This window comes from Triturus cristatus, chromosome 8 (genome assembly GCF_964204655.1).
Source record: "Triturus cristatus chromosome 8, aTriCri1.1, whole genome shotgun sequence".
Classification (NCBI taxonomy): Eukaryota; Metazoa; Chordata; class Amphibia; order Caudata; family Salamandridae; genus Triturus; species Triturus cristatus.
The window spans coordinates 329,008,170-329,032,339 of record NC_140591.1 but is presented as its reverse complement, the minus strand read 5'-3'; the positions used below and the strand labels follow the sequence as shown (position 1 = coordinate 329,032,339).

The 24,170-nt window shown below is 44.8% G+C and overlaps 1 protein-coding gene across 1 annotated transcript in view; it reads right to left on the bottom strand.

Annotated features, from left to right (window-relative positions):
* POLR1D (RNA polymerase I and III subunit D) overlaps window positions 1–24,170 on the bottom strand; it is a 37,976-nt gene that overhangs the window by 4,362 nt on the left and 9,444 nt on the right. The window contains exon 2 of the mRNA XM_085621631.1: window positions 7,955–8,029. Within this exon, the coding sequence (XP_085477757.1) occupies window positions 7,955–8,029 (75 nt within the window). The remainder of the gene's footprint in view (window positions 1–7,954; window positions 8,030–24,170) is intronic.

Sequence of the window (24,170 nt, the reverse complement as noted above, 5' to 3'; positions counted from 1 at the left end):
TTACTTCAGTCATCCCCTTCCGAACACCCTACAATGTCCGTTTGTTTCCCCATTCCCCTCCCACACACCCTCCATTGTCCGTTTGCGCCACATCCCCCATTGCCCAGCCTACGTTGTCCATTTACCTCCCTAGCCTTTCCCGCTCACCTTCCACTGTGCATGTGCTTCCGCATGGTCTTTGGTGTGTACTCTTCCCCCAACTCAATACTTCAAACCCACCCTCCCAGCCTCCATGTTGCCTCATCCTCCAACCCACTACAATTTTTTTCCAACAACCAAAAAAACAAAAACGATTTGTGCTGGCTGCATTGCAGCACTTAAAAAAAAAACAATTATATATATATATATTTTCATTGAAAAAACCCTAGGTTTCAGGACGTTATAGTTAGTTGGACATTTCACTTGTACAAAACCAGAGAAATTCCACTGTTCTAGTTAGTTTAGCTAACTATAACTCGCCCACCCGCAATGCACTGCTGATGACGTCACATATTACATCATTCATGACATGGTCAGTGGCATCACTGATCACATCACTGATGACATCTCAAATGACATCACTGATGGCATCATCCAGTGACTGTTTCTATAACGTTTAAATAGGTTTTAGAAATATATGCCAAGGTGTATTGAAGAATGAGTGGGTGTAGAAAGTGTCTGGATGGAGGATTTAGTAAGTGCGTGACTGACTGTATAAGTGAGTGGTAAAATGTGTCTTACTGAATGCATGGTTTAGTGACTAAACTGTGTGAATGGCTGCATCAGTCTGTCTGTTGTGTAAGCTGCTGTATGGGTTGGTGAGTAGCTACATGAGTGTCTATACAAGTTATTGATTGGTTGCCTAAGTATTTGTATGGGAGCCTGAGTGTGTGTGTGTGTGTGGGTGGGTGGGAGGTGTGTGACTCTTTGCATAGATGTGTGAGTGGTTGATTCACTGGGTGTATGGGTTCAAGAGTGCATGTGGAAACAGCTGTGTGGGTGAGTGTGTATGGGTGTGTTGGTGAATGGATAGATGTCTCAGTAGTACGTGTGAGTAACTACAAATGTAAAAGGCAGTATATGTGAGTGATAGTGCATATAAATAACTATATGTGAGAGTGAGTGATTGTGAAAGTGGCTGTATGGATGAGTGTATATTTGTATCAGTGATTGTATAAGAGTAAGTATGCATTAGTATCTGTATGAATAAGTGAGGTGGTGTGTGTATAACTGTATAGGTGAGTAAATGAGAGTGGGTGAGTAAATGAGAGGGATTGATTCTTTGCATGACTGACTAGGTGTGTGAGTAACTATGGGTGAGTGGCGGTGTGTGAGTGTCTATATAGGTGTATGAGTGCATATGATAGCGGCTGTATTGATGAGTGACTGCATGTATGAGTGACTGTATGAGTGGATGGGTGTGTAGACCTAGGAATCAGTGAGTGCGTATATAGTAACTGGTATTGGTGTGTCTATGGTTTCGAAAATGGTAGTCTGTATTTTAGATTGGGTGTATCAAAGGTTATATTAGGGTGTGAGGAGGTGCATCAGATTTTCACGTGGATGATGTCATCAGTGATGTCATTTGAGATGTTATCAGTGATGTCACTGACCATGTCATGAATGATGTAATATGTGACGTCATCAGCAGTGCATTGCGGGGGCGCGAGTTATAGTTAGCTAAACTAACTAACTAGAACAGCGGAATTTCTTTGGTTTTGCACAAGTGAAATGTCCAACTAACTAGAACGTCCCTGAAACCTATGGTTTTTCTGTGAATTTCAAAAGGTTTTTAAAATGCCAATTTCTAACTATAACATACCATTTCCAGAGTGGTGGAGAAAGGGGAGCGTGGCCTCTGAAACACCTCTTAGCTGTGTGGGATTTACTGGAGGTAACAGGAGGAGTAATTAGCCCCCAACGTCAACCTTGGGGGCCCAACTACCCCTTTTAGTACCACCAGTAAGTCCCACACAGCAGGAGTGCTAACTTCTTATATCAGGCACCGCCCCCTCCCTGCACCACTGTGCAAACGCACACCCTAGCACTTTGCAAGTTGGGGGATTAAGTCCCATTGAATCCAGATGGTCCCTGGGGGCCAACTAGCCCACCAGGTACCTCCAGTAAGCGCCACAGAGCTGCTTTGCAGAGAGGTGATCCAAGGCCAAACCCCTTTTTACACCTCTCTGCAACGCAGGTCTGTGGCGTTTACTGGAGGTACCTGGTGGGTTAGTTGGACAACAGGGACCCTCAGGATTCAAGGGGACTTAATCCCCCAACTTACAACGCGCCAGAGGGCCCGTTTGCACAGTGGTGAAGGGAGGGGGAGGGACCTGATGTGACAAGTGTGCAAACACGCCCCGTGGCACGTTTTAAGTTGGGGGATTAAGTCCCCTTGAATCCCGAGGGTCCTTGGGGGCCAGCTAGCGCACCAGGTACCTCCTGTAAGCGCCACAGAGCTGCGTTGCAGATAGGTAGTCCGAGGTCACGCCCCTTTTTACACCTCTCTGCAATGCAACTCTGTTGCGCTTACTGAAGGTACCGGTGGGCTAGTTGGCCCCAGGGACCCTCAGGATTCAAGGGGACTTAATCCCCCAACTTAAAACGCACCACGGGGCGGTGGTAGTCCCCAGGTCTGAGGGGGCCTGTGTCCTCCCGCAAAACATAAATTAAGCCCCGGGGAGGTGGCGGTCCCTGGAGCAGTGGGGACCCCCGCTATTAAATTTGTGCATGCCCCCGGGACCCAGCCCACCCGGGGGCTCAATACTAAAGCGCAGGAGCCCGCGCTTCGTTTTTTTAAAAAAACGTATCGGCAGGATTCGCGCACCCAGTGCGATTCTGCAGTGTGTTTGTTTTTGAAATGCTTTTTTTGGCCCTAGGGGTCCTTGTGGGACCCCCTGAGCAGGCCTAGGGGGTCAAGGTGTGTCTACACTGCCCCCTTTTCTTGTTTTTCAACGTTTATTTCACTGTTTTCTTGTGACTCGGTTCTACCGAGTCACAAGATGGCTGTCAACATTACCTGGTTTGGAGTGTTGGCAGCCAATCAGAGTGAAGCTCATGCTCGGGAGGGTTCGCGAACCCACCACGGCCATAGATATCAAAACCTTTTCTTTCTCTAATTTCTCAGAAACTACTGAACAGATTTACACCATTTAACAAAAAGGGCTCTTTCTGAACCAAGGGCTACCTTTTTGCCAAATTTCCATTCAGCAGTTCGGCTGTCTAAAGTTTCCCATGGAAATTAACATGGGGAAAACGCGTTTTGAGACCCCCCTTTTTACTCGCCCTCTCCGCTTGACGAATCACCCCGAAACTTTCAAGACAGGAGCTGACCGGAGCACCCCACTAGTTTTGAAAAATCTGCGTAGATTCGTCAACCGGCGCCAAAGTTATTAGGAAAACAAAAAACGCTTTTCCTATGGAAACTAGGTCCCAACTACAACTACCTACTGGTGACACAGATATATATATATATATATATATATATACACACACACACACACATATATATACACGCACACACATATATATACACACGCACACACACATCTGTATACATGCTGCAATGCTCACTCATAGGTTAAGCCCAAGATCTTTGGCAAGGCTTGTTGTTTTATTCAACCTACCAGACACCTTAGCTCGCAACATAGATATATCCTGCCTCACTAAACATTATCGGTCGCTGCAACACTAAATATTACCATATACCACCCTCTCATCACACCTTAGCGTACACTAATCATCTTTCTTCTAGTGGAACTTAACAGTACAATATTTTGGTGCTGACCTGCAGAATTCTACACTAAAATGGCATGTCAATAACAAGAGTGTTTTACTATCAGTTAACTTGTTGATGTGAAATACGGCGGTATCAAAGGTTCATCAAATGCAGGTTTCACTGAAAACAAGAGCTTCTGAGGGCAATCATCCTCACAATAGCATTAAACAGAAACTTTGCTATGTGCCCTACAACACTAACTGAAGTGTGGGGGTAAATAAAACACTGCCAAGTGAATTCCTCACCAACGTGTCATCAAGGTTGAATTCCTTGCCTAAAACTCACTGCAGGTGAAAGCAGGGAATTCCAATAAGGGAAAAGGTGGTGGGTTATACTTTGCTGATTAGTCCTGGACAGAAGATACAGGGGACGGGGATGCACCCAGCTTAAACAATAAAAGAGCGTCCAGGCACAGATTAAGTGTACTGAAAAGAAAGTGGGACACACAGGTATGGGAGGCAGGTTACAGTGCTAAACACAACTTTACTTTTGTCTCATGGCTCGTATGCACAACTTATGGCCCACTGCTACTTCCTCAATCCATCTTTTGTACACTGCTCTGGCCAACAGGTATGAGGCCAGACAGTTGAAAATATGAAGCTGAATATGCTGAGGGGGTCTCTACCCATTTAACAGAGAGCTAGTTTAAAAGTAAATCTATTAACAGCCAATGGGAAATTCACTTTAGGAATATCACAGGTAGGTTAATCAAAGTTTTGTCCAGCTGTTAATCCACCTACTATCAGTCTTGACTGACTGCTTGCCTTATCCACAATCCTCTCCTGATGGTCATGGTCCGGGATGGAGAATGTCTCTTTCCTCTTTAGTGGATGCTAGGGATTCATCCTCCATTCTCCTCTGCTTCATCCTGTGATTCTACATGCAGCTGATTGGTGCTCTTCTCATAGATAACAGCATCAACGTTCACCAATATGCTGATGATACACAACTCTACTTTAAAGTCTCCTCGCCTTCAGAGAGCCAATGCCTCAAACACTGTCTTCACATCATCCGACGTGGAAGTTCAGCGTCTACCTGAAGCTCAACCAAGACAGAATTACTATTACTATTATTTGCCAAGAACACCAAACAAGAAACAGTACAAACCTGCCTCAGTGACATGAACTTTGATGGCTTCAAACCCCAAATGCCAACTCACTAGGATTCCCTTTTGGACGCCAAACTCACCCTCCTGGACACACATTGCTAGGTTGGCACTACTGAAATACCATATACATACAAGACCCTTTATGACTTACCACTTCCAGTTTCTCATCTATCCTCATGATTTTCTTATATATCTGGGGACTTGGAAACGCTGCTTCAAGTTGCCATAGGCCTCAGGAGACTGACCATGCTCTCACAGGTATCCAACAGTGATCTACAGAGTTTCCTTTCCTCAAAGCTTCCCCAATTAGCATTACACTCCAGCACATGCTGACATACTTTTGCATGATTCTGGATAGTCAGTGTCGCAATATAAAATGGAAATTCCATCTTGAAATATGATCGTGTTTGTGCTGACTGGAATGAACAAGCCAGCAGTAAGTGGGTGAAATATTCATATATAATTAAAATAAATGGAATTAAAGAATGCAGGAAAGCAATTTTTGCGCCATAGCCATAAGTAAAACAAACACTGGCAAAGCCAACAAGTCTTGCCTTATAGCTACCAAGGTACACCTAGCAGGGTGGTTCATGCTTTTTGTCAATGCTGTATTGAAATGTATTTGCATACACATGCTGCTACAGGGGCTTAATGTGAAGACGTGCATGACACGGTTTATTTTTTTCACTTCTCATACTATGATGGGACTATAATTATTTTTTTTATTATTTTTTTTTAAACTCCGGGGAGCAACAGATGAGTGTGGTGAAAACTCAATGCAAGGGGAGCACCATAGATTGTGGGAGCATGAGGTAGGGTGAACATTTAAAGATAAAATGTCATGTGGGGTGGGGAGGTTATGGTTTAGCTGGTGGGGGGGAGGAAGCAACAAAGCACATGAGGGGTGTATTAGATTAGCAGTACATGAGAGAGAGCAAGAAAACACAAGCATGCCCATGGAGTGTTGAATGAAAAAAATAGGTTCTCAAGTGAGAGCAGCGAAAGGATACAAGTCATACAGTCAAAATGATTATAAAGAAGCTATGCTCTAGGGGAGTGACAAACACAAGAAGAGGAATAAAAGCCATTGAATAAGAAGCATGCAAATAAGATTGACGAGCAAGCCAACAATGGTAAGTAGTGGGCTGGCCCAAAACTCACTGCAAGTATCTGTATGAACTACAATAGGTCCTTTGACAAGAGGCAGCTAAAAGCCATCTGCAGGCAAGACCTCAAAAATAATAAAGAACTATGACCAATAAGAAAGAGCGAGAGTAGATGCTGTACTGCTGTAACACATTGATTTCCGTTAAAAGGGGAGTTACTCCTAATCGCTACAATTTCTGGATTGTCAAAAGGGTGGCAGGAAAACCTGCTTTAGACTAATACACACTTGACCGTTTCAAATGAATACAATATAAAAGCCAGAAATTCTGACATATGATCTCAAAGACCGTAGAGTGCGACAGCAGTCAGCCATTAAAACTGTTCTATAACCTAGGCCTTAAGTCAGGAGTGACATAGCGCATCATCTTGTGTCTTTCTGAAGAGATGTAGCCATCCCAGTGACCTCTGCAGTAATCAACAGATAGAGCTGAAAAGACTCTCGGAAGCTATCCAGTTTCTTCCACGCATAGTTCAAAGACAAGTTTACCTTTAAGGCATTAAGGAAGAACTCCTGCTATTGTTTGACTGCTGGTCATATACTTGGCAATGGATGTCACATAATACATTTTTTAAAAAAACTATATTACCTGCAACTGTGCTTGAAATGGAGAACTAGAAGTGCAGGTAATCTGTAACAGAGTACCTGCTTGTTTCTGAGCAGTGACGGTGCTCTCCCATTAAAAGTATTACGTCACTCTTGAAAGGTGCCAGTACTCTCTCCGTCAAAATAAAAAAGTACCGGTACTCCGTACCGGACAGTACCAGCCCATTTAAAGCACTAACCTCATTGTCTGAAAGCAACTCGCCATCACCGGAGATGGTGGTACAAGAGACTCCTTGGTTATAGTCACCAACTTCCAAATATTCCCGACTAGTGCTGAAAGAACCAGACTCAAAGAAACATGCCCGGGTTGACACCATTTTTTGATCGATGCTACACTATAAAATATAAAAGGAAGCAAGCAGTACATTCAAGTGAACCACTGTTTATTAAGACAATGGATACAATCAGTGCAGTCCACGCAAGCACTAATCTCTCACAGAGGCTAAACATAATCTGATGCTCACCTCAGTTTACCTTGACAGGCGTTGTTGCAACTACTCTTAAATGCATTAACAGGCTAAAATAACACCTAAAAAAATAAATACTACAACCTTGCCGACAGCTGTGGACCAGACTAACTACTCAAGCTGAAGCAATCATTACACTGAGAATAGATATAGCCCTAAAAAGGAGTCTTGAATGTATAAGTGACACACAAATGAAAGCCCGATATAATTCTATATTTCCGGATTCTCGGATATAAATTGTACAAATATGTTCAAACACACACAAATGTGGTTTGTCCTGTTTGGGGGCTAATATACATGATGTATTTGGGAAGCTTGGCGATTATTAATGCTGAAGTGCTGATTAATGGCAAAGAATGCAACCGGTAAAAAAACGACTGTAAGGAGTACTGAAGAGTGTACATGTACGGGGAATGAACAGAGAACTAGCATAGACAAATTTTCATGATTTGTGCAATTGTTGGGTTGTTAACGAAAGAAAAAAAATCAAAAATGTTTGTGTTTTTTTAAAGAATGCAAATAGGGAGGTCCAAAATGTGGTGAAAACAAAGTAAAATGCAATTAAAAAAAGAATCACAGAGAAATATTTTGCTACTTTAAGTTAGATTATGATTTGTTTTTCTGTTCTGAACATGCCACGTTAAGCTTCTTCGGTAAATGAAGTGAAATCAAAACCATCCTGTGTTGCCCATTTGATAACGTTCGTGATAGCATGTAGATTAGTACAACTTAATGCAATGCCCGTATCAAATACATATTTCAGTTTATGGAAGAACAATGTTTTTCAGAATGGTTTTTATTTGGTTTCCTTACACAATCTCACTGTAGCCAATAATTAAAATACTACCTACCAGCCCATTGGTCCCATGGTCTCAGCTCTTGTTTTTCCACGTTTTGCCTCAGTTAGAAGCTCCTCTACTGCTTTCCTAAAAATAAAAAGCCTTTTAATGTTAAAGAGAAATGTTCCACTTTATTAGCCAAAAATGCCTAAAACTTCACACATGCGTATATTTTATAGCCCCTTGTAAACCACCCACTGCACCATATTTTTCAAACTGTATCATATTAAATATTGTTTTTCAAAATTTGAAAAACAAATTAGGAACATTATCAAACAGATGATGCATGGAGACTTTATGTAGGATATTCCGCTCTTCAAAAACAGACTACTAGTTGAAGGGGAGATTTTTAAAGATGGAAATTTTTTTTAATTGAATACTTGAATCTCAGAGGGAACACGAGGGGGGAAACAGAGAGCGGGTAAGAAAGCGGCACAAATTTTTTTTACTTTAAGCCTCCCACATCTTACAAATGATTTCACAAATGACAATATAAAATTACTTTATTGGGGACATCAGATATAACAACTACACTGACATCAACCATATCACTTAAGCAGCTGAGATCTCCTGCATGACTGAGGCCGCTGGGCATTATATTTGGCTGTACCAAACATTCAGAGTGCAACAAGCAGCCTTTACTCATGCCGTGCATCCCTCCTCACAGCCCCCCCCCCCCCCGGCAATGACACATGAGGTTTGCCCTGTGTTCCTCAGCACCTGGGTTGGCATGACACCTTATCAACCAGGGTCCTCCTCGGGACAGCAGGTTGAGACACCCTACTCACTTGGTGTGATCAAATCAGAGCTCAACACATTTGCCACAGACTTCAAAACAAGCCCCAAAAGATCGCCGCTGCGGGGAATACTACGGTCAGTTTCTTTCGCAAAATAGAAAGCGTCACCTGGTGCATTTCCAGGGAAGACGCGCTCAGCAGGAGAGAGTACTGATGGTGAATGCGAGATATACATAATCCAAGCAAGCCACTCACCTCTGTATAAACAAATATCTGCAACCCATAGGGTGTCGTGACCAGAGACAGGTAGTGATTTACTGAGCACTACAGCTCTGCTGGATCAACAATTGCTCACAAGGCCTTGTGCAGCAGGAGTTGGCTCAACACAGTGGGTTGGGGATAGGTTGCAGCCACCCTCCCATTATGCATGGCTCAAGGCTGGGCACAGCTGGAATTGGCCATCTGAGGTCGGTTAGACATACTCGGTATCTTTGGAATGGTTTCCCACTAACCTTTTGCCTTTAGACCTCCTGTTTTGCTGAATTCATTTTTGCTGGCCTTAAAGACTCAGCGCACATTATCACTGCTAGCATGCTTGTGCTCTTCCCCTAAAATATGGTAACATTGGCTTATACCCAATTGGAACATTTAATTTACTTTAAAACATCTAGTAGTTTGCACTACAAGAGCCCAGGGGCTGCAATTTATATGCTACTAGTAGTGGGTGGGCCTGCAGCACTAAGTAGCCCCTTAAAAGTTTCTCAGGCCTGCCATTGCAGAGCCTATATGTGCAGTTTTAACCTGCCATATCGACCTGGCAAAATGAAAATTTTGCCAGGCCCAAACCTTCCTTTTTAATACATATGTCACCCCTAAAGTAGGCCCTAGATAGCCCCAACGGCAGGGTGCAGTGTATCTAAAAAGTTGGACATGTACTCCTAACTTTCATATGTCCTGGTAGAGAAAAACTCTTAAATTCGTTTTTCACTACTGCAAGGCTTATCTCTCCGATAGGATAACATTGGGGTTGCCTTATTATATTTTAAAAGTGTAATTTCCAAGATGGGAATAGATAACCGATTCATGTGTGGGGTCTCTGGAATCCTAATTTAAAATCCTAACTTATGGAGAAGTCCAATTTTAAATTACAATTCTGTAAATGCCACTTTTGGAAAGATGGCATTTTGCCTTAGCCGTTTGGTGCTTGCAGCCGGTCTCTGGTGATATGACTACTGAGTGTAGTTGGCAGTTGGGCTTTGGGTATTCCTTCTAGACAGCCACAAACAATGGGAGCTTAGGTATGCCTTGTGGGGACATCTCTGGCAGGATGGGAGGTAGGAGCTGGGTCCAGCCTCACTTACACCAGAATAGGCTGTGTCCTGACTCCACACAGAGGGCTGCATACCCCCTGTAGTTAATCTGGAGCCAGGGAAGGCAGGGTATCTGTACATTTCAAAAGCATGCCTACAGAAGCTTCTCCCCACTTCAAAGGCACACATGTGTATAAAAGAAGGACCTCCAACACCACCACTTCAGTACACTTCTGGACCTGTGGTCACTCTGCCAGGAAGAAGGACTGCCACTCTGCTGGACTGGTGCTCTGAAGGAACTGCTTCCCTTCAACCCTCTGCTGAGCGAGGACTCGAACGGTCATCTCTTGAACCCAGAACCCAGAGTGACTCCAAGGACTAGTTGGCTGGCCTCCTGATATGAAGCTTCAGGGACAAAACAGGTTTACAACAGCCTTGCACCTTCACCCTGCGAGTCTACCCAACTAAATAGTGCCACCCTAGTCCTGGACCCTTGGAAGAGGGCCTAAGGTGCTTGCCAGCCTCTGTGGATTCAGTGGAACAGACGCACCTCCTCTCCTATGCGGCACATCCCGAGCAGAACCGGGCGCATTGTTGCTGCTGCATGGACCAAACCGTCGCTAAGACCCACTTCCCAGCCGGAGTGTTTGGAAACCGCGCACCACCCAGACATTGCTTTGGCCGTTCAACACATCTATTACTTGGATCTTTGCAATGCTCCACAACCCAAATTTTGGTATTTTGTTTAGCGAACCTAACTGGGTCCCTGTAGTCAGCCTGCGCTTCATCGTGGTCTGCCTGAACTTGGGACATTGTGCTGGTTCGGCACAACCAAATAACCACAGCAGACGCTTTGTGCTTCTTGATGCCAGTTTCATTGAAATCTTTAAAACAGAATATCTCCTGTTCTACTAATTTGATCCTTGTCATTTTGATCTTGTTTTATTTATTAAAGAACGGTCTAATTTTGTAACCTGGTGTAGGATCTTTTTTGTGTGGGGTTTTCACTTTATTACTGTTTGAAGTATTACACAAATAATTCACACATTACCTCCAAGTTAAGCCTGACTACTCTGTGCCAAGCTACCAGGGGGTTGAGCACAGGTTAATTTGAGGTTTGCTTATGTGTTACCCTGACTAGGATTGTGTTTTTTGTATGACCAGGACTTACACCCCAGTCAACCAGTAACTCAATTTCTCACACATACAGAACATTTGGATGTGCAGATAACCCAAATAAAACCAACACCTCACTGAAAAAAATCAAAGGATAATGAGAGGTTATGGTTAGCTTCGTTTTAACACAATGTTATGTTTTTCAAACCTCAGAAATTTACTTAAACCCACATTTAGAGTGCAGTTATGGTTGCGAATAAAAACTAAGAAAAAGTGCCAGTGCTTTGAGATCAGCAGCACGACTGCTGTGTGAGGCCTGTTGTGGGCCCTCCAACGAGAAGGAACCGAAGCTGTTCTGCGGAGGCGGCACATGATTCGCTGGAGGGATCGTGTTGGAGGAGCAGAGTGGCCTGTAGAAGGAGCCCGTGGTGCCCCATGTCAGGGAGGCCAGGGGACCCCCAGACGAGTTTGATGGGTGTACGTCACCCAGCCTAGACGTATTTACAAGGGGGGGCGCGGCAAAGTGAGTGCGTCCCGATCGCCACCCTCCACCCCCCCTTCCCTGTGAGAATGAATGCACTACTGCAGGAGAAGCGATGGGTGGAACATGGGGACCCAACGTTGTTAGTGCCGGCGCCCAAGGCCACGTGCGACTGAATGTGCCTCATAATTTTGGGAGAACATACACTGCTATAAGACGCTCCTTGTGGTAGAATACCCAAGCAATTGAACGACTGGGAGGCCTGCAGGCCCTTCCCCTCTGCCCCTGGAAGGAGAGATACTGGATAATCCCTGGGTGCCCAACCTCCCAATCCTCACAGGGCTGAGCACACAGCAGGCCCCGGTTGTCTCCTGTTCGGGGGCAGTCCCATTGCTACACTCCACTTTAATGCTTGTGTTGTCCTACTGTCAAGTGGGGCAACGCCTTAGACATCAAGGGTCACCGTTATTTTTATGGCTTTCAGGGAGTCATACCTAGGCACTGCTGGACACCAACACGCAATCGCAGGGCACAACTGGTGCAGGGCATCACACACACACATAGGGTACTGGGGCACGAGCTACTTACTTGCAATGCTCGGCACCTATATTCAATAAGGGGGATCAACACAGACAGCCAGAACCCACACTATAGTGCCCTAACATGGAATGTGTGTGGTATGGCTACTCCCACCAAGCACAACCACATTCATGCTTATCTCAAACACCACACACACACACACACGTTGCAATGCTGTAAGAAAAACATCTCACATTAGCAGAGCTGAATAAAGTCCAAACTAAATGGAGGAGGCAAGTGTACGGCACATCTGCATCAGCATATGCTCTGGGGTGACTCATCTGGACTGCCCCGGGGTCCCATACGTAGTAGACAGCTGCAAGGAGGATACGGGGGCCAATTTGTAATAACGCAAGGACAACTTGGAGCTCCCCTCACACTGGTGGCCCCCAACAGTAAAACAATCAGGCTTTCTGGACACGCTCACTCCCGTGCCTTTCTGAGACCCACTATCAGGATTGTGGGGCAGAGATTTCAACTGTGTGCCAGCATAGACCCCAACCGCTCTGTCCCTCCTCTACACAATGCCACATGCATCCATACAACACAACACTTTAACAACTGGCTTTCCACAACAACACTTGCATGGCTGGATCGCGAGTACTTGTTCTACTCCTCGTCCACGGCATACATATCAGGTTAGACCTTTTATGCACTGAGAAACTAGGCACACGCAATTTGGTAGGAATACTCTTTTGAATCATTGCCCCCTGAAAGTGACCATATACAATGGGGTACACCGTGCCCCAGGATTCCAATCTGGAGGCTGCAAACCAAAGCACTTCTTTATTCTCCATTTTGGTAAGACCTAACAAAGTGCATCGCCCAATATTTTGATAAAAATAAAGGATCTCCCCTGTCTCAGGCACTGGAGTGGGACGCGCATAAAGTGGTCACACAGGTTCACTGCCTGGCGGCTACATGGGGGCTATGGCGACACTTGCAAGAGGAGCTGATGATACTTTAACAGGAGCTGCATTCTTTAGAAACAGGAGTGGCCAACTGAACCGTGATGGCCTAGCAACTCCAGCAGCTGTGCAAATAGCACAACGACGCAGAGACGTGTCTGGGGAAGCACAGCTATAAGCGGCAACTAACCATGTTGCACGCTGATGGGGATAGCTCGAGGAGTCTATAGGCATGGATGGCAAAGGAACACCAACGGCGGTCCCCGATGAGAGAGATTAAGACAGACGACACACTAGTCACAACGCAGACAGCAATGAACGCCGCATTCCGGGACTATTACCAATTGGTGTAAAACAGCAGCAGGCTCGCCACCACTGAAACAAATGCATGGGTTTCTATGTGGCCTACCGCTGACCAAACTGTCTCCACTACAGCGGGCCGAACTGGATGAGCCTTTTCAATTGGAGAAAATACCGGCAGGTATTGCCCAAACTGTCTGGCACAAAACACTGAGCAAAGACGGGTTGCCGACTGAATATTATGTCACTTTCTCCGCCCAAATTACTCAACACCTATTGGAGATGTTTAACGAGGCTAGAGTGACGAGACTCCTTCCAGACTATCAGAGAGGCTCGAATCTTGGTCTTACCCAAACCAGGACCAAAGCTACTAAACGTTCACTCGCATTGACCTTTATTGCTTCTGAACCTAGACTTAATCCTAGCCAAGGTATTAGCAAACAGACTGCTCCCCATTATCAGCACCCTCAAGATCAATCGGAGTTCATACCTGGGCACATCACCTTCCTCAACAACCGCCACCTGCTGTGCCTTATACAGGATCCCCCCACCCCTTGGGCGCACGCGCCGTCATCTCGATATATGCAAAATGTCCTAATTTTCCTGCGGGGTGGGGGTCTCCCTATAAATACCTATATGTCCAAATATAGGACTCTGACAAGGACATTTAGAAGGTTAATGTAGACAAAGCGGTAGTATCCATTCGTAGGTCACTATCCTTTTGGCGATTGCTGTCCCTCTCTCTGATGGGCCGCGTAGAGATCTCAAAGATGTTAGTGCTACGCAGTTTGCTTTACTTTTTTGCAGCACTCCCGTTTGTGCTATCTATGAGTTTCTTCCATGAATTCATGGCTTCCTGTTGGAACGGATATGGGGTGAAGGCTGGCGGCTGGTGGCTCTCACCACCCTCCAACGACCCCTAACCAAGGCCAGACTTGGTGTGCCCAATTTTGAATTGTACTATGCGGCGGCACAGCGGCAATACTAATCGTGCTGGCAAAAGACCCGGACAATCTCCCATAACAGGAAACACACCAGAGGACAGTGGCTCGTCTGTGCTGGTGAAGATTTGTGCATGAAAAAGGACCCCACATCCCATACTCCCTCTCCATAGTGATAAGACGATTGCCAAGACAACACAAGAAGTGCCGAGATAGGATATGGATCTGTGGAGAAAAGAGGGAATTGATCAACTGGTGGATCTCTACCATGAAGGCACCCTCATGTCATTCCAAGAACTTATCGACACATAGGTTATAGGAGCCTGCTACTTTGACATTTCATGACATGCACCATGCGTTGCTCAACACATGGAACGCAGGGGGAAGCAGAACCACCTTTATCCCTTATATTACATGCACTCCTAACCTACAGAGGCACACACCAAGCCATCACCACATTATAAACATCCCTCAATGCCAAACCAATAGGCTACATGAAGGGGGTGTGGGCCAAATGGAACGGCATCCTTCAGCAATCGTTATCGGACAAGGTCTGATCTACATCACTATGCAGGTGAAAGAGATGTCCCATAACCAGAGATTCTGTTTCACGCAATTTAATTATGTACAAAATGCCTACCTCTCACTGCAGCACATCAAAAGTATGTTTCCAGCCCTGATCTCGGAGTGCCCAAGGTGTAAGTTACTGGACCCTGGATTCTATTACATGGTTTGGGGGTGCACGATTCTACAAGCAGTCGGATATGAGGTCATTAATATTGTTGGCGAACTTACAGAACACACCCTAACACCAACGCCCGAATCCTGCAGACTAGTTCTTCGCCACAAAGCCAAGGGTTACAAACACTTACACAGGTTCATTGGCCTCGCTTATTTTCTGTTTAAAAGTCAGATAGCAATGTCATGGAAAGCATCCGTACCCAGAGACCGTTAACGATGACAGGCCACATTATTGACATGGACGTGTGTGGAAGCAAACAGCCTTAAGTTTCTCTGGATAAAGAGGGCCTCTAGGTGAATGCTGGGAGACCTCTCTCACCAATATTGAAGTGAAAAACAACACGCCCACACCCTGATGTGCACACTACTACTGGTAGTTCGGGATCATATTTACGCACCAAGATACACCTGCTTAACCATGGGAACAAGAGCACACTGATGAGATCGAGGGCAACATCCTAGATAGCTGTAAACCCCTACCTGTCCAATGGCATAAACGCTGACCCCAAAGATGGTAGCCCTGCTTTGACTTGCCGACACTGGTACCCCATCCGTCCGTAAGGGCGAATCCAAACTCGTAGGATGCCCTTGTAATACCACCCAAGACTGGTCAACTGCCCCCATTGAAAGCGCCTGGAACAAATCACTCACATTATTAGCAAACTCCACAGTTATAGTTGTTATAATTCAATCTGCTTTATTTTTTTCTTTTTCTTCACTCTTCGGGACTGACATCTTATGTTATGTCAAGACACGCAGTCATTTTGAATGTACCATGAACACCTATACTATCTTGATTGCGTACTGTAATGGTTGAGGGGAAGTGTGCCTGGTCCTGCAGGGCAGAGCCCAGCCAGGACTGTAACAGGCACCGACCTGAGGAGTGCCTTGGGCTCTCCAAGGAGTTTATAAGGCAAACTAGATAAAGCATCAGCAAACCCAAGGGTCAGAATGTCCGTCAGATATCACTGCAATGTGACACGAGGGATCTGCTCTGCTGGTGTCCTTGACATACTGTGAGCTCTGTAGGGCATGACAGCACTGCTTCAGCACAGTACCACCAATGACCTGGAGGCCACAACTGCCAAAAACAACTGGCTGCAGAAAAGGTCTGCCATGCTGTCTTCCATCCAGCTTCAACACCAAAGAGGCAGAGAGACTGTCTGAGATGGTCTCCTCACTGCTGAAGAGCTGACTGTGCAACTTCAAAGGTCGCTCCACCAATACCTGTGCCGGACCACGTCCAAGACAACAAGTAATTAAAGCCGGAATCTAGAACCTGAAAAGCAGTGCCTTAGGCTCATAAAGATAACTCTGCGGGTTAGGCTACCTATTGCCAGAGAACTCTTTTTGATTAAGATGCGAAATCAACTTACCTACAGGTTACTAAACAGAGTAGTTGCTTGCACAGCCCAAGTCGACCTCACACCTCAGCAGGATTCTCGCAAGTGATCTTTTTCACTGCTGCTAAAACTGTACAGCTGTTTGTAAACATTTCACAGATCTTTGCTATAGGTCGAAAGCTGTGTTTTGCAAAACTCTGTACATGATTTCCCTGTTGTGTGTGAAGGATTATTTTTGCTATGAGCTTAATGTGCTTAGCTTTTCAATAAAACAGGCACTGGGCTGGACAGTTAATTATTGTGTTTGTTGTGACTATTTGGGTTAGGGGCCCCAAGACTCACACTGCCTCCCTGTGAAGCCGTTCACTGCTCGCCTCAATACCTCGAGACTTAAGTGCGGAAGAAGTTAACTTGGCTCAGTTTGCATTTGAATAGTAGGGCGGACGCATGGACAAAGTAGGCAAACAAACTTAACCACCACAGTTATGGCCCAATAGCCCCTGCTTGTCTTGTGGAGTCACGAATTAGGTCTGACTTCTTAGAGGTGTTATGGTCGGGAGACTTTTAATGTTCCGTCTATCATTCCCCTGCTAAGCCCTTTGAAACTTCTTTGGATTTACCTTTAGCACGAAAGCCTTACAATACCAGTTTCAAATCCTTCAAGCCAGAGGATCCACAGAAAGGTATTTTTCTTCTGACCTTACTTTCAATTAGAAGGTTTGGGAAGTGGGTTCTTTTCTACATAGGAATACTATTCTGTAGTGACACCCAAAGAACTGCTCCTTAGGTCAGATCTGGGTTTGGAGACTTAGGCTACTTTCTTCTTTCCAAAGAGCTCAGATTCTGTAGCAGTGTTTTTACCTCCTTTTCATGGGAGCATTAATGTTTGAATTGTCCCAATACAAGAAGAGTGTTAACAGTGTACTTTGACATGTCTCTTTTAAAGGTAGGAACTTTTCACTTGTGGTCTATCTGTACAGGGCTAGAATGCTTCCTATATTATGCAGGGCTGAACAGCCTTTGAGAGCCAGGCCACATTTACTGAAGAGAACTCCCCTCTAGCACCCCCCCCCCCCCCACTCCGACAACACACTTACGCTATGTGCCACCATTTTCTACTATAAACCGCTCTTCTTGTACAATGCTCTGTTGCTTTGTAGCTAGGTTTGGGCTATCTAAATCACATACATAGAAGTACACACACACAGTGTCCTTGACTGAGGTACATGGGATTACCTGAAGTGATTTCTAAGAAGCGGTAACATGGACTACTCCACATACGTTTGTGAACGATTGGGCTCTGTCAGTGCTTCCAGGTTTGGAGTCGGAATTGTTAAAGTGTCACCAATTCCAAATAGATTGTAAAATGGATCACTAATAAGATAAGAATTGTCTCTGCGCCACAATGACCTTTATCCAATAAGCAGTACTACAACCAACACCTTTACAAGGATGAAAGCTACTTGAACATTTTCAAAAATCTGTGAAACAGACACTAAACTTAAGAGCAACGTTATGAAAAGTAACAGGTTTTAAAATTCAAAGTGTGGATGAATTGATGCATCAAAACAGGGGATGTTGCCATCATTAGGTAAAATATTTTGCCCTGTGACGACCTGCGTTTATAAGCACATCTAAGACCCCCAAATAACACTAATAAATACTAGCATTTACTATATTCCAACACTAATGAAGCATTATGTAAACACCAATGATATACAACCATCTTCAACATTTCTTGCTCAATAGTTTTCTTGGTGCAACTGGAGATAATACCGGTTATACCTCCTGCTCGGATGGAAATGTTCTCTTCATGGTAATATAAGGTGAACATCTATTTTGAGTGCCCAACTCTACTGATGTCTTGATCCCAAATGCTTTCTGTTGTCATAGGCAAGCACAGATCATGCGTGTGCGCATTGACGTAGGCCTGTCTCATGGCATGTGGTCTTGTTGGCCCGGGAGGGGCGCCAGAAGTGTATATATATATATATATATAGACCTGCAGGTCTAGTGACTTAAATAATCTACTCGACCTAATTAGAATACTCTTGACCCATAAACTGGTTTGAAATTATGCGATCCCGGGCAAATATATTAATTCACGGAGCCGCTATTTTTTCTTTATCACAAATGGGAGCACCCTCAATACGTGATTTCAGCATGTCTGCTGTACAAAAACACTTCCATTTCATTTAATAGACTAAACATATACATATATATATATATATATATATATATATAAATACATTTAAAAAAAAACACAAATCTAGCCACATGTAGGAAACACTTGACTGCCGACTTGCTCCTTAGTTTATTACCTGCATCGTCATCAGGGCGGATGCGGATGCAGGAAGGTTTCTAAAATCATGTTTAAAAATATACCTGAAGAGTGAAGAGGTACCACACTTATTTACAATGAGCAGATTTCCCCTGAAATGGCAACAACATTTCCCACTGACATGTGGCTTTACTGATCAAACTATATAGTGTACAATGGTTACAAATCGAGCTTCTGCAAATATTTGGCATTTGCATACCACCAAGTAAAGTGTTCCGATTTGTTTTGCTCCTATTTAAATCTTTGTTTGCATCATACTTCTGAATTTTAAAAAAAGTTTTCAAATTCCTAATATATTTTGAAATACTTGTACTATTCATAAAAGCTATTTAAATGTTTGCATTAGAAAAAAAACCTGACATCTCACAGCCATTTGTTTCACAACGATTGTTAGACAGCTCACTCGACAAAAACGTCCAACAGTATTAAGAGAAAGAAAAATAAGCACCATTTCCCAGAATAAGATAAGAAACAATTAGTCAAAAGACTAACTGACATTTGATCTCAGTCCTTTAATAGACAGCAAATGTGTCAAGAAAAAAACAAGATGTAAAGGCATCTTTATTGCACATTTGCTTTCTGAATGAACAGAACACATGTTTCTTCCAGCTTAAGTGCCCTCCCCAGAACAGACGAGTAAGTGCTAAAAATAGCCAAACCTATTAAAATCTTACTCACCATAGCGACTGGCAGAGATGATTTTTCAAGGCCTGTACTGCCTTCACCAGGAATTAAGCGGCACTAGTGCAGTAATGGCAGCATACCATGTAGTGGTCAGTAGGAGTGAACAGGTCCTTTTTAATCGGTCTCACTGGAGCGAGGCCTAGAGGCTGACTCCTGTTTAAAGTTCTGCAGTTGTGTGCTTAACTCACCAACCTTGGTTTGGTGTGAAGTGCTGCACAGCGCAGGAGTGGTGTAATTGCGCTGGATGCAAGTGTACAATACAGGGATACTGTAGGACTGCGCAGTGTGTGCATATTACATTTATGTGCTGATGTATGCGTGCCTATGAGTGGTACAGCACATGAAGGATGTAGTGTTGTGCAGTGGTGAAGGTTAAGTGCATGTGCAGGATGTAGATGTACCGATGAGTGGTACAATGCATGAAGGGTGCAGTGCATGCATATGCTGAAGTATGTGAGGCTACATGAAGGTAAAGGTGCTGTGCAGAGTGTGTGCGCTGTACACATGCAGTAGGTTAGGTGTGCCTGTGGATGGTACAATACATGGAGGGCCCTAGATTCCATTTCAGAACCTTCATGGTGAAACATGGAGAGGAAGTGGAGAAAGCCCCACAGAGGTGTATGCTGCATTTGTAGAAGATGGGTGGGGCACACACTGGAGAGGGGAGAGCCAGGCTTTCCCTGTACTCTCCACACGGTGCTCTTTGACTCAGTGGAAGGACCCAAGGAAGGGTCCTGAGCTCATCTAAGGAAGGAATTAGGGCGAATAAGTGAATCATAAAGATTAAGGATGGGGCACCGAGCTAACCTTTTGATGCACATAAAATGGACCTTTACTGGCAGCGGAGGTAATAAATACGCTTTTAAATGTAGGTTATGCATGTGCTTGTGGGCAAGAGTGTGACTGTGAGAACGACAGTTTGTGTATGTGGGGGCATTTGTCAGCGTGCATGAGTGACTGACCAACAGATAGTGAATGAGCATGAGTGAGAATGAGTGCTAGTAAGTGAGTCACACTTAGAGTAAATGTGACTGAGGGTGAGCACGAGTTGGTGAGTGAGAATGCATTTGCAAGAATACATGTAAGAGAGTGTTGGAGATTGCGAGTGAGAATTAGTGAGTGACAGTGAGCAAGTGTAACCACAAGTGAGAATGAGTGAATCAGTGAGACAGAGAAAAAAAGGGGCTTGTGTATGAATTAATCAGTAAGAATGGGTGAGAGTAAGTGCAAATGAGGGAAAGTAAGAGTGCATACAAGTGAGAATGAATGTGTTCAAATGAGTATGAGCAAGTGTTAATGAATGTAAATGAGGGAGACTGGAAATGTAGTACTATGCTTGCGAGTCTTGGATTTGCCCTGGAAAATTCAAGAAAATCTTGGCTTCGAAAGGCATCCATGGCAAAATACTTGTGGCGGTGTACTGAAAGCAATTTGGATCACTACAGACACCTTTGATAAAATACTTGTATTGGCATACTAGAGTTCAACCTTGGCATAATTGGTCCATTGTGAAATGCTGGTATACTGAAAGTAATTCTTGACATATGAGGCACCTTTGGGAAAATCCTGGTGCTGGCATACTTGAGGAAAGTATTAGCATAAGGAAAAGTCATTTCAAAATGTGGGTGCTACCACATTGGAAGTATTACCTATCATCTGGGAGGAAAACCGTATCATGTGAGAGGGGGCAACATGCTAGAGATGGTCCTGACATGCTAGAGATCATTTTTAACATATAGGGGCCCCTAGAGCACATTTTGAAACAATGGGGGTCGATTGGCTTGGCACACCATGAAAAGACATGAATGTTTAATGAGAGCCCATTCACAGTCTGACTTTTTTTAGCTAACCTATGTGAAAAATGTCCTTTACAATGCACTATATGACCCCAAAAATTTTTTTTTTTAAATCTCGGTTTTGGTACCCCTCTGCACTCTGTAGAGGAGGTCTGGCCCATTCACTTTACTCGCTACAATTCAGAACAAGTAATTTTTGCCACCACTTTCAAAGATCATGCAGCACCATAATATAGGTGGTATCTAAAACAGACATTTGTTTGTGTTGTATTTTAATATTAATTATGCAGTTATTATGGAATGTTAATGCTGTCAATTATTGTGATGTCCTTAGTATTAAGGTAACATTGCATCACCTGCTAGAAAGATTCAGGGTCAGAGGTCTTATGATGTTACTTCCTGTGATGTCAGTAAGGTCGAAGCAGGTCACTTCCGCTGGCATTTTGGTGAATCGACATCCATGAACTACATATAAAATAACGCACAGCTTAAATGAAAATTAAATGCAAATAACATTCAGAAGGAAATGCACTATTGTACTTAATGAACCCTTTACTAGTTTAAGCACTGCACCAGAGAGCCACAGAACTGAATCCTGGTTGAAGCAGTGGAGAATAGTGACTTACGTATATTTAGTGCTCCAAGGTCCCAGTCTGTGATAGAAAGCACTGTGAACATGCAAGTCGTTATTTTAAACTTGCATTACATGCAGTATAAGATAGGTTGTTACATAAAGCACGCAAAGGTTTAAGATAAAAAGTGTTTCCAAAATATCGATTTTTTGAAGACTGTACATAGTGCATTTTTTTTTTTATAACTGCCTTTTAAAAGCACACTTCACAGCTTAGCTGGTAGCTCCCTTACAATATCTCTCAAAAAGAATAAATGGTTGTCATCAGGAAGCTTCAAGTGATTTAATCAATTAAAGTCTGTGCCGGCTTCCAAGTACCCTTTACATTTACTGATTGACCAGAGTTGCAACGCATTACCTCCTCGCAAGTCTTCCTCACCACCAGAGTTGCGTAGTGTGCTTTAGCGCCACACCAGAACCCTCCAAAGAAAATTAGCATCCCACCCCTCCCCAACATGGCTGACCTCCGCCACCCTTGACCCAGTATAAGGGGAGGGTCGACCCATCCCACTTCCTGTTTGTTTTGTTCTGCGCTGCAGACTCTCCGTATGCACATTTCAGGTAAGTGGGGGCGAGGTCCTGTTCTAGTGGGTCCCATGGCCCTGAGGAGGAGGCCCTGCACGAGTGGGCTCAATTTCTGGGGTCCCCTCCCTTTCCCACACACCTCGAGGCTACCATATGGTGACATGGGTGTCTCCTCTTGCACATGTTTTCACGGCCCTGCTCTAGCGGTGTGTGGCTCTGCTCTATTCCGCCCTGCATTGCGCATGCTCTGACAGTGTTGGGCTGTTCTGTTTTCTTCACCCCTGCATTAGCGAGCTCTGGCGGCATGGGTTTCTGTTGTATTATTTGGCCCTGTACTTGCGTCCTCACCTCGGTTTGCTTGCTGCTAACGGTGGGGGTTGCGAGGATGAGGCGGTGTTTTCTGCCCAGCGCACCTGCTCCCGGACTGTTTGTTTTCAGCATTCACAGATATAAGAGGTTGTAGGGCACGTGTCGCTCTCCTCCGCGTCTCTCCTCTAACACTGTGTTGGGCGATCGGAGGTTCTTTGCGTACTCTAGGGGGCGGCGCCTCTCACGGCCTGCTTCCCACGGACTTCAGGCTTCTGCTCCCGCTTTGCTTCTCATTTTTTCTGAGTTTGCGGGGCCCTGTATACTACAGCCCTTTTGCGGACCCGTCGTTGTGTCTTTGGCACTCTGGCGGTTGGTGACTGCTGTGTGTTTTGCTGTTTTATAAGGGGTTGGTCTACCTCCTGCTGCCCTGAATGCACCTACTCTCTTCTGCAGTTCAGCGGGATCAGGACTGGTTAGTGCCTGGATGGAATATCGCCTGGTTGTAACTGTTGCTTTGGGCCTTTCATTATGACACTTTTTGCACATTGCAGTGGTCTGCGAAAGGGCCCGCCTCGTAGCTATTGTTTGGTGTTTGCAAACCCTTGGGTGTGGACGGATATGCATGTTTGGTTCCCCGCTGTGGCCTGCATTCCGCTGCCTTTGCCCTAACTTACCCGCGCTGGACACGTTTTGGTTCGCTATGGCCTGTGGCCAGTTCTGGGGTAGCCAGCCGGGGTTGCTGGCAGTTCACTTACAGCTTTCCTTTTTTTCCCCCTTAACTCCCTCTGTGAGGTACTGGTTTCTTTTCGATGCCTTGTTTGTGCGATTGTTTGTGCGATTGTGGGCACAGGCGTTTCTTCCCTTTCACAGTACATTGCAGGTTGGAGGAGACGTCCTGTTGCCTCCACCGTCTACATTTCCCCAGTTCCTACTGCTTCGAAAGTTCTGCTTTTGTGTTTCCGCATTATGGATGTTGCCTTAAGCCTTTTGTGGGGACGATCCGGGCTTCCTATATGCAGTGGTAGTCTGGTACTGGGTGCCTGCAGTTCTTTCCTTTTGTATGGAAGCTTATCTTCCCTCTTTGGCTCTGCTGCGATCCATTTGTTGGCGGCACTTCTATGGGTCCTCTACCTAGTGGGTTCCAGTGTGACATTTCCTGGTCGCCTGCCATTGGTTTTTGGGGCTCACAGGGCTACCTCTTCAGATTTATTTGGTGTATTGTCCCTACATTGTTTTGTTCCCCACTCTCGGGTTTTTAGTTTCCTCCCTGGGGGATGTGGTGTGTGGGTGTGTGTGTCTGCTGGGGCTAGAAGGCTGTTGGATACCTAGAAGCTATAGTTCATCGGTGTGTCCTCTGCCTCTGGTGGCAAATGCTATCGCTGGACAGGGGTTAGAACCCTGTTGATGCTGTACAAGTATCCTAATGTGTGGTACATTTTCAAATAGTGTTTTTTCCTAGGGAGGGGGTGGGGGGGGGGGGAGGGGG